The sequence below is a fragment of the Manis javanica genome, chromosome 5 (assembly GCF_040802235.1).
Source record: "Manis javanica isolate MJ-LG chromosome 5, MJ_LKY, whole genome shotgun sequence".
NCBI lineage: Eukaryota > Metazoa > Chordata > Mammalia > Pholidota > Manidae > Manis > Manis javanica.
The window spans coordinates 91,571,059-91,583,181 of record NC_133160.1 but is presented as its reverse complement, the minus strand read 5'-3'; the positions used below and the strand labels follow the sequence as shown (position 1 = coordinate 91,583,181).

Sequence of the window (12,123 nt, the reverse complement as noted above, 5' to 3'; positions counted from 1 at the left end):
CAACCAAGGTTCAAATGTTACATTTCATTGTCATGTCTCTTTAGTCTAGATCTAGAACAGTTCTTCAAATCTTTCCCTGTCTTTGGGACATTGGCATTTTGAAGAGGACAGGTCACTTATATTGTATATTGTGGGTTTGTCTGTTATTTCTTCATGATTAGAATCAATTAAGCATTTTTGGCAGGAACATCACAAAAGATATACTGTGTTCTCAGTGTTTAACATCAGGGGATGCACAAAGTCGATTTGCCCCATTCCTGGTGATTTTAACTTTGATAACATAGTTGAGAGAGAGTACCTGCAAGCTCTCTCCACAGTGAAGTTACTCTTATGCCTTTTTAAATGATAAATATTTTGTAGGGAGTTACACTGGGACTGTGTAAATATCCTGTTCCTTAACAAACTTTCATCCAATTGTTTGAGCACCCATTGATGATTCTTGCCTGAATAAATTACTATAACAGTTGCCAAACGGTGATACTCTAATTTCATTACTCCCTCCATGTTTATTGGTTGCCATTCTATATTGTACAGAAGAGCTTACTTTTGTCTCTCATTTATTTATTTACTTATATTAGTATAGGCTCATGGATTACTATTTTTTTAATGGGTTATAATCTGATACTATCATCATTTATTCTTATGTTCAAATTGCCTCCCGTTTTTGCCATTGTGAGCCCTTTTAAATTAGCTACTGTATCTTTTTATAATTTCCATCACTTTTGGGCTCTGTGTTATATTCTGGTACAATAAGACTTTGCAGAGTTATCTTATACTTCCTCCGCTTTGGGCCTGGAACGAGAACATTTCTCCAAGAAGCACTGATTCCTTTTCATGGACAGTGGAATTTAGAAACCAAAACCTGGAAATTAGGTGTCCTTATTACCATTAGGACCTTTTAGTGTTAGAGCTTTATACACTCACACACACACACACACACACACACACACACCAAAACCTGGAAATTAGGTGTCCTTATCACCATTAGGACCTTTTAGTGTTAGAGCTTTATACACTCACACACACACACACACACACACACACACACACACACAGAGTCTATAATAGCTATCAAAACCTTAAGTAACATCAATAATTTGAATTTCAATATAACACCACATGCTTCATCCTTTCCATATTTGTAACTCCCTCCTCAATGAAAAACTTGGTTATTATCCGTAACTTAGTTATTTGCTCATTTCTCCTTTATGTACTAAGACCCTGGTCTCTTTGATTATCTCCTTAGCTTTGGCCTTGGAGGTCCCACAGATCCCCTTAGCGCTGTTTCCTTGGCCCTAACTCTGTAGGCCATGGCCACCACTTTAACGCCGACTTTGGCTCTGTAGGCCACATTAGTGAAGGACTTTAAGCAGGGGAAATGCATGGTCAGCTTTGTCTCTCACAACAATCAGCTTAAAGTTAGGGTAGATTCAGTGGATTAGGGGCAGTTAAGAGGCTACTGTAATAGTCTAAGCAAAGGCTTAAAATGGTGTAAACTAAATCTGAAGCCATAGGAATAGACAGAACACATAAAAGAAATATTCAGAGGATAAAGTCTATAGGACAGTGATTAATCTGATGTGGGGGTGATGAGGAAAAGGAAGGCGCCTAATTTTTAACTTGGGAGACAAGAGTAGACATATGATGTTACTAAGCAAGTTAGAGAGTCCAGGAGAAAAAGATTTTAAGGGCAAAACTGGGTAAACAGAAGATCATTGCTTCTTTTTGGTCATGTTGAATTTGAACTGTCTGTGAAACACTGGAATAGTAGTAGCTATTTGGGCAGAGGCTTTGGGCACAGGCCTAAACACTATTGCAAAAGTGCCTTTCTTTGTACAGAAGTCCAGGAAAGCAAGCGACCTCCAAGGCCAAAGATTTTAAGAAATCCCAAGTTCTCTCCTGCGACTCTGAAGTTCATTCTTCCTCCTGGAAGTTGGTTGGTTGAAGGTTGAACTCTGCCCACAGTAGTTAAAACAGAAATCATCTGGCCAATGGGGACTTGGAGTTAAAACACTTGGGAGGATGAGAAGAATAAAACAGGTACTGTGAGTGATAAAATTTTATAAAAATCTCTTGTGTTTGTCATTTTCATGCTTAAACAAAAGGGATCTGGGTGATTGTCTTAAGAACAGCCAGAAGGGCGGTCTATGGAAGTTTATCTCACTCAACAGCTTGTTTTGTGGGGATAAAAAGGATGAAGGAAGGAGATGACAGCAAGGCTAACTAGTAAGTATCACAGATGGGGCTCTTATGCACTTGCACAAAATCTGTCCAATTAAATTATCACAAAACTCTACGAGGTAGACTTGTATTTTTCAGATACGGAAAATGAGGTTAAACAAGTTGCTCATGGAAACATGGGGGAGGGGAGCTGGAGGCAGAGGTTCCAACCCAGGCCTGCCTATCTTAATGCAACATCTGTGTTCTTAAGCGCCCCACAGCCCTGCTTTCCTGAAGATGGAAGGAAGCAGCAGCTTCCAAAACAGATGGCCAGCAAGCAGGAGAGCTTCCAGTCTCTCTGTGCCTGAGAAGAACACTGAGGGTCTTTGGACTTGACTTTTCAAAAATTCCTGTTCCTGTATTTGATTAGCTCAATCCTGGGTCATAACCTATCAGGGGTCAACAAACTGGATTTCTCTAGAGTAAATGAACAAAGATTGCAAGTGATCTAAACATACTATGAAATACAAGGGGATGTTGTCAGAAATGACCAACCATAAAACATGACAGCCTCAAACACATAAGGAATTACCATGTATAGAGCTTATTGTTTTTCTAAATCTAAGAGGAATCCATGAAATAATATTATGTGAAAATGTAGAAGTAATTCCATCAATAACTGAAAATATGTAAACACTGAATATGCATGTGGATAAAGACTGAAGAATAAGGACAAACAAGACACTGACATGTTTAGGTATGGTACTGTGGCCAAACTGTGCCTAGGCTTTGTGTTGTTTTTTTTTTGCTTCTTTTTAGTTTTGTTCTACAAAAAAGAAAATTTAACTAATAAAAGCAAACACATACAAGAAATACAAATGCTAACAATAAGAGAAAAGTGTTCAGCCTTTTAACTAATAAAAAAAAGCTGAACAAAATGCCATTTTCCATTTAACAAAACGACTGTCATTAAAATTGGATAATACTTAGCATTAGTAAGATATCAGGAAATAAGATCTCTAGTATAGTTCTGACAAGAGTACAAATTTATGCACATTCTGAAGAAAAACTTGACAAACTACATAAAAAACAATAGTGACAACCCTTCGATACAGCAATTCCACTTTTAAGAATATGTCCTAATAAGGATGTATGCAAAGTTTTAGTTAAGAGGGTATTCACTGAAATATTGTTTATAATATATAACAAAATAACCTAAATGTTTATTATTAGTGAATTTGGTTCAGTAAATTAATCATACAATAGAATACTAGGCAGACATTAAAATCATGTGGTAGTATATTTAATGACAATAAAGGCAGTTCATAATATGATAAACTGAAGAAGGTAGGTAGCTAAATTCTTTGCATGGTATGGTCCGATTTTTGTTAAAAAATATTTTATATATACATATACACACAGACACACAAATCACATAAATATATAAAAATATATAAATACAAACATGCCATAGTTGATTTTTGCTTCGTGTATAGAAAACATTTCAAAATATTTTACTTGACTTTATTATTTGTATTGCCTGTACAGCAAAAGTTATTAAAAGTAATACATATGAGCTTTTCTTCACTACCAAATGTGGAAAGGTTTATAAAAAAATATGGATTAGGTAACACAAAGTTCACAGCACTTAGTGGATGATCAATAAATATTAGTTTCTCTCTCTTCCATCATGACAGGAGGTATTGAAGCACAAGTTAGAAAATGGCAGATGTGGGATGTAGCTGAAGAGATTTAGGCAACAGGTTTGCACCAGGGGATCTCTAAAGCTGCTCTCAACCCTTAGTTACGAGTAATACAATTCTCCCCTATTGATCTTAAACAATTAACTGGGATAATACAAAAAATTATTGTTTTATTGAATAGCTGGTAGTTGTGTTGGTATTACCAGCACTGTCGATTGTGAATGGACGGGCGTGGTGGGAAAAATAAAGTGGGGACAGGGAGGGCCGATGCCAATCTTAGCACACCTTCTCACTGACAGCTCTCTGACTCCCGTTTTCGTGAAGGAGCGGTGGTCCTTAGGCCTCGAAGCAGACACTATCAGTGAGAAACAACTTAAAAATGGGAATTACTTTCCTTCTCCGAGGAGCTGCAGGGCTGACAAAAGCCGAGTAGAGCACCCTTTCCAAACGCCTGCGAGTGTGGGGACTTTCAGACCCCTCGATTCAGTCGGGGCGAATGAATCAGTCAGCCGGGGAGCTGCCTCTACCGGTGCAGAGAGAGCGCGGCGAGGGGACCTCTCCTCGAAGGCGTAGGCGGGGCGGGGAGCGGCGGGAGGTCTGGGCCGGGCTAGCCGACAGCCCCACGTGCGCGCCGGGAGGCGGGGCCCGCGGGCGGGGGCGGGGCGCCAGCTGCGCGTGCGGGGCGGGGCGCGCAGCGCGGCCAGGCCGGCCCTGCGCTCCTCCTGCTACTGCGCTCAGGCCCGGCGCCGGAGCTCCTCCCCTGGCTCGGCCTCCCTCCCCTCCCCTGCCTTCCCTCCACCCAACCGTTCCTCTTTCCCTCCTCCTCCTCCTCGGTAAGGCGTCCCGGCTCCCAGGCAGCATGGCGGCGGTGGAGACGCGGGTGTGCGAGACGGACGGCTGCAGCAGCGAGGCCAAGCTCCAGTGTCCCACCTGCATCAAGCTGGGCATCCAGGGCTCGTACTTCTGCTCGCAGGTAGACACCGCTCTCCCACGGCGCGGCCCGGCGGGCGGGCCCCCTCCTCTCCGCCTGCCCTCCCGGCGGGTCGGGGCGCGCTCCGGCTTTCCCCGCTGCGGGCGCGCGGGCCGCGCTTCCTCCTCCCCCAGCCGCAGCGCCCCCACCCCGCCGGCCTTCGGGGATCCTCGGCCCCTCCGGACGCGGGTGCGGTCCGCCGCCGCCATGTGGGCTAGGGGCGGAAGCGGGTTTGCCCCGCGACGTCCCACCGCCTGGGGGCGCCCCTGGTAGGGGCTGGTTCGCGCCCAGTATCCTCTGCCTGGTGGGGTGCCAGGTGTGCGAGCCTCCGGGGCAGGTGGGGACTCCGAGGAAAGGGGCAGTCCCTGTCGTGCGAGTTCACAGTCGCACTCCCGCCAGGGCTCAGGTCTCGGTCTCCGTGGGGGTGGGGGGCGGGGCTGGGTGGTCACTCTGTGTCCCAACAGGACTGGGAGGTGGGAAGAGACCCTCTGGGCCTCGAGGAGTGGGTTGCCTGGGGAAGATGGGAGGCAGAGAGGAGGAATGCTAGCTCCAGCCGCACTTCTGTCTCTGTGTTTCACTACCGCGCTTTGACACTTAAGGAACTTTGGGGGTGGGGATGGAGAAGGGTCTGTAATTCTTTTCCTTCGGCATACAAAATTGTTAATTTAGAAAACCGTAAGTTACCGGTATGAGTCACCGCTCTCATTTACTGAATTTCCCACTAAGTGAAAAAGACAGTTTCATTAAGGGTTATGCTTTAAGGTTGTAGTGTGTTTTAATAAGTTTTGTGCAGTGGAGCAAACCCATCATTGAATGGGCTTCTGACTGAAACGTGGGCTCGTGTTTATGTTTACTGAAGAGTATTAGTGTTCTGGCGGCATTTCAGTACTCAGAATATTGGCAGGGCGGCAGTGGTATGGCTCCTAGTTACAGTCCAGGTTTGTTGAAGAGAGACACATGAATATTCAAGTTTTAAATTGGTAGTGTCTTGTGGGGCAAGGCGCATGAACAAAGAATCTGAAGACCTGGCCAGGGCCCTGCCCGTGCCAGTTACTGTGCCATCTTGAACTAGTCAAGTTACCTAACCTTTTTGAGCTCTAGTCCCACCACTGTACAGAGGGGAAGATGATACTTTTGCTTACATATTTTACAGGATTGTTCTGAGAACAACCAAATTATCTAACGAATGTGAAATGCTGGTAAAACGTTAAGGCTTAAAAAGGCTGCCAGGACAATTTAACACTGTCCTATATAAAAATATAAATGAATAGGATGAAAACAAATTTATAAGAGCAATAAATACAAGTAATGTAAATATTTTAAATGTAAACATAAAGATGCATGGAAAATAAACATGTAAATAAAATCGTTAAGTCTCCACACTCATAGATAACCACTGTCAGAGATCTAGCTGTGTTGCATAGGTCTTGTTTTTACATAGGATATGAACCTTGACCTTGTTAGTATCATTTGGAAAAAGTTACACATGGAGAAGTGTTGCTCCTTCTTACTCAACATGCTAAACCTGGTGTGAGTCCTTTTGTATCTTTAAATTAATTTTCAAATTCTAATTTGGTCAGGCCTTTGTGAGACCTGGACTTAAAAAAACAGTAACTTCTTTTTGGAAATTGTGTGCCATCTGAGTAGAAAAAATACAGTTTATGTTGCATTTAAAATTAAGTGGCGTTTTGTAATGCTAGATGAATCAATATGTATAGATGCTTATATACTAAGATTTTAAAAAGATCCTGTGAAACTGTTACCAGCAGACTCTAGAACAGGGTCCTTGGTCGTTGTCTTCACATATGAAAAGATTTAACACCTAGAGTTAGCAGTGCGCTTTGTTGGAGAACTGAAGAAAACAGAAACACCCTGATAGACCAAGGTAGACTGCTCAGGAGAGAGTCAGTCCTGAGAAGAATCAAGGTAGCTCCCATTATGGGGAGCGAGAAGGTTCACTTATTAGTTATTAGGTCACCCAGCATGAATAGGGAGGGTTTCAGTTAGCACATACCCAACTGGATTACATACATACACGTATGTTGCAAAGACATCTCATGTAGCATTAGCACATAAACTCTTTACCCAGGGGTGGGAAATTTAGTAGTATAATGAGGAAAAGGAAACTGTTGGACACCAAATTTTCCTTATTCCTTTGTTTCGGAACAAACAAGTTGTTTCTTGGTCCACTGGTCATCTGACCAAGGAGTCTCTAAACCTAGGACATGGTGGCTATAAAACTTATTAAAACAATAGGTTAACATGAAAAACGAGGCGTAGTGGAACCTTACAAAGCTAGTGGTCCGAGTCACAAGGCATTTTGTCAAGACTTAGGTATGTGGGGTTGGACTGGTCTCTCCATTTTTTTCTACTTATCTCAGAACCATGTTCATCAAGCATAGATGATAACTCTCCTTGACATGGTATTATTTAGTACAAAGAACATTGGCTCATAGGGTTTGTGGAAAAATGTCAACAGTTGTGAAAACATGCAGGGTTTATTCAGTATGGTGGGATTGGAGGTATTTCATATTGGGTTCTGAAGGTGATTTCTGGTACCATTGCAATACCTGTAGTCAAACATATCCCGGGTGGCTTTCACAGCTGTCTCTCTTCTTTCCTATTACTACCCCCATAGTCAGTTTTTAAAATTTCTCACCAAGTCAGTAGTGGTCTCTTGACTCCATTCCCTACTATAGGTCCCCACCTTGCAAACAAATACCTACAAACAAACAAAACATTTTGTACAGAAATAATTTTACTCCTAGCATAGCACCTCTAACAAGTAGATTTACTATTGCTTGCAGGATTCTAGCCCCATAATCAGGGCACCTCTTCTGAATCCAGCTTTATTCTCTTGCTCTAACCAGAGGCTGTATTCTTTTCATCACTCAAAATGTCGCTTGTCTTCTGAAATCTTAGCCATTCTTTCAGGCCTAGCTTGAGACTTTGATCAGATCACTAATTTTCCTAAGCCAATTTCCACATTTGTGATGAACTAGGGCTTCTCCTCGCGACTTCTCTGATCATCTTCACTAGGACTGGTCTCTCTTCTCTTTACTCCTTACCTCGCTGGTCCTCGCTGCTTGGCTGTCTGGCCAGCTTGACTTTGGGAACAAACTGAGAACAAAACTTCAAGAGGTTAACAGAAGTAAACCTTTCCCAGTTACTCTGTCACATCACCGTGTGTATTAACATTTTATACAATCTAATTATCTCATTTGTTTTCTTACTTGTCTTTCAGTCAGAAGGTGAGCTTTAGGAATAAACTGTCTTAATCTCTGCCCTCTCCTCATTTCTCAACACGATGCAGTAGGTGGTCAGTAAATAAATGTATGTATCAAAAGGCAGAGTAGAGAGGTAGGTGCTGCATGTGAATCACAATGCCATCATTTACTAGTTGTGTGACTTTGGGCTAATAACCTCTGTTTTCTGTTACAGCCTTTCAAAATGGGGCCATTAATAGTATTTACTTCAGGGTTTTAGTGAAGACCAAATACTAACTATATGCAGAACACTTAGCACATTAGTAAATTTCATCAGTTAGCTCTTTTTATTGTTACACTGCATTTTGTGCTTAAAATAGAAATGTGTTTATCTTAGACACAATTGTAAGAAAAGTTTTGGTCCCTTAAATGCGTAAAACCTGTTTTACTTGAAAATTGAGCTTTTCAGTTCCTGAAGTTTGATGGCATTTTTTTAATAGAAGTGTCTGTTCTTACTTAATAGTCATTTACGAGTTATAATAGTAGTTTAGTAGTTTACTCCTAGTCCCTGGGAGTTAGAGTATTTTGAGGATGGAGGCTATGCTTTACTCATCTTTGAATTTCTCATAAGTGCCTTGCACACAGTAAGATACTCAGTTCACTAAGTGAAAGGAAACATTGATGGGCCTTTGAAGGAAAGCAAAGAGCATTTAAGCCCTTAGTGAACAGCCCGGGACAGATGCTATCTTGTCTTTAAAGGATAAGCTAAGAAAGATGGGAGTGATTTGTAACCATTGATAAGGTGTAAGTATTTTAAAGGTAGTGTAATGTAAGTGGAAGGAGCCTGGGGTTGTAGTTGGATCTGGGTTTAAATCTTTGCTCACGTGTCCTTGGGTAAGTCATTTCCTTCTTGTATGAACTTGTATGTTAATGGTGTGCCTTCTTTATGGGGTTGAGGGTTAGGTGAATAAGAGAGAGCATGCAAAGTGCAGAACATGGTTTTATGATGCATATAGCCTCCCATTTACTATAGTCAGTTGTACGGAAGGTTTAAAAATGTTTTAAGAGAGGTATCATTTGTTTACATATGTTTTTGAGTAAGTTCTTGGAAGAGGTTCTTTCAAAGAAGCAGTGGCAAGGTAGGGTGATGAGCTAACTGGGTCTCCAGGAAGACAGTAAGTGGCTGGGCATCTTGTAAGTTGGAGTTGGAAATTGAGGAAGGAATCGCCCTTCCAACACATAGCATCTTTGAAGCGCAGCCCTATCTTTTAAAACTGTTCTCCTTTGGTAACAAAGTTCCTGACAGTGGGGAGTGTTCCTGAAACTCATTTTCATCATCAGTGGAGACATTACGATATTATCCTTAGGGATTTTCTTTAATTCCTTATGTTACCTCACACTGCCCCTAGATATTGCTGCAAGTTAGGTGATTGGGTACAACTGTCACAGCTTCTTATAAACAGAAGTATAGGATGAAGGTATAGAGAGGTTGTGATTTTTTTGTTTAAATAAAAATAACTTCACTAGTATGTTTTTTTGTAGAAAAATTAGAAAGTATGGGTGCAAAGTTACCCACTGATATCTGTGAAATTTTTGATGTGTAATCTTACATATTTATGTATTATATACATTTATGTGCATGTACTTGCATATGTTTTTACAAAAATGGCACCACAGCATACATAATCTTAGGAAATTTGCCCACCCTATATCTTAACCAGTATACTGAGGGTGTCTGTTAGAGCTATATTTACATTATCCTTTGTATTGGCTGAATAGTTTACTATAGTATAAATACACTGTCCTTTATTTACTTACCTATGGTTGAATTTAGTTCCTTTCAGTTTTTTAGCTGCTGTTTACATACTCTTTAGTAAGTATTCATGTAAAATTTAAATCATTTTGATTTACTCAGGGACATGGAATAATGGTGGGACTGGTACAGGACACTGTGTAGGGTACTGTGCATATAGCCCCCAGGACTGAGCCATTCAAGCTGAGAGTAGTTCTCACAGTGCAGTCACTGAATCATTGGTGGTGTGAGGACCTTCTGGTGGTCAGTGGAGAGCACTTTTTATTGACATGCTTGTATTATAAATACCTGTGTTGGGATTTTGTCATGAATAGATCTTGTATTTCAGTAGAAACTGTAGAAAGCAAACATCATTTAGTTGGTTCATAATCAAAAGTTGCACAAGTCTTTACTGAGTTAATTTTTTAAGAGAATGGAAGGACTGTTGGAAGTAGGTGTGATCTTATACTGTTCATGTAATTTGTGACAACTTTCGGTCACTTTTATCTTTTTGGTATGTCTTTTTCAGGTTTGGAGTATTTGCAAAGTTTTTAGTTTAGTTGAATATTTGGTGGGAGTGACAGACATAAACACATACCTAAGCATGTATCCAGGTTTAGGTGTTAGGAGGGAGAAGCATTAGCGTGGTAGGTAACTTCTGAATTAATGTAGAATTGCCTTTGGTGTTAATAACAAACCTGTTTATTAGATGTAACATAGGCAGAAGTACTGTATAGAGAACCATTATGATTTTCTCTGAATTAAAGTTTTAATGTAATGAAATACTAGTATAATTATTAGTCTCTGCTCAATCCTGAATCTCTCCTGGCCCCATAGTTTTAATGTCAAGCATTTGCTTTTTCACGCTTGGGCAGGCAGTGCACCTGCTCAACACTTAGGTCTTTTTATTTTGGTTTCTTTGATTGGTAATGAATCTTGTGTCTGGCTTTGAATAAAGAGCAGTTCAACACAGTGTAAGCTAGGCCTGCCTTCCTCAGTGTGTGTGTTTGACAGCTATAGTTGAACCTGAGAGAGGGACCCTGTGGAACTTCCCCCAAATTGTATATACATTATGAATAAGCTCTGTCCTTGCAGTTAGGCTAAGGAGAATAGCTTGCAATAGCTAAGTTGTGGAAAGAACCTAAATGTCCATGGATGGATGAATGGATAAACAAAATGTAGCACATACACACAATTGAATACTATTCAGCCTTAAAGAAGACGCAAGTTCTGCAGTATTCCACAACATGGATGACTCTTGAGGATATTATGCCAAGTGAAGTAAGCCAGTCATAGACAAGTATGGCATGATTCTACTTACATGAGGTATCTAAAGTTATAGGCCAGTTTGTAGAATCAAAGAGTGGAATGTTGGTTGTCAGGGGCTGGAGGGAGGGAAAGTGGGGAGTTACTAATAATCAGGTATAAAGTTTTAGTAGGGACTTCTTCCTCATATACCAGAGCTGTCCATGTCTGTTCAAAGTATTTCTAAAAACCCTGTTAGTAGGGGTCTGCTAGAGTGGCATTATCTGGGTCATAGGTTTAGACCTTTAAAGAGTGGTTAGGGTATAAATTATAAATTAAATTATGACTTAAAGTAATTTCCTTATCATCATAAAGTGGGAGGCAACAGAGACTTTATACTGTAAGCCTGTATTTAATGATGCTGCCTTGATAAAAGGTGGAAAAGGGCAAACTTTTGTATCAGATTCTGAAGATTTCCCTGTCTTAGCCATCAAGTTATGAATTTAAATCATTCAATAAAATAGATAAATATAAGTGCCATTAGGTTTTAAACATGGCATGGCTTTTTTTACCCCCAGGGCATGGCTTTGTGTGTGTGTTTGTGTGTTGTGGTGGGGGTGAGGGTATTTATTTTATTCCTAATTTTGCTAGTTAGTATTAGTGATGGATTTGACCTTTTTGAGTACTGATACCTTTGCACTGCTCACTACTAAACAAATGTGGAGAAAAATACAGGTGCTGTTATACATGAGTAGTTAAGTATTATTTTTAAACAAGGTTTTAAGTACCTTAAAGATAGACAGGATCTATATATTAGCATTATTATTTTTTGCTAAATTACTTTTATTAGATGTTGAGTAGAATAAAAAACTAATAGTAAATCAACTGTGGGATCTAAAGAAACATGCCATAGTAAATGCCTGTGTACTTACCACCTAACTTACTAAAAGGAATGTTACTAGTGAAATAAGACCAGAAGGCTCCTGTGTGTCCCTCACACAAGAGGTACTCCCTATCCTGAATTTTGTTTATCATTTGTTTTACCAT

The 12,123-nt window shown here is 40.6% G+C and overlaps 1 protein-coding gene across 1 annotated transcript in view; it reads left to right on the top strand.

The window, feature by feature from the left end:
- Positions 1 to 4,637: 4,637 nt before the first annotated feature.
- Positions 4,638 to 12,123, top strand: part of METAP1 (methionyl aminopeptidase 1) — a 56,990-nt gene continuing 49,504 nt past the window's right edge. The window contains exon 1 of the mRNA XM_037020182.2: positions 4,638 to 4,836. Coding sequence (XP_036876077.1) covers positions 4,723 to 4,836 — 114 coding nt within the window. The 5' untranslated portion in view covers positions 4,638 to 4,722. The remainder of the gene's footprint in view (positions 4,837 to 12,123) is intronic.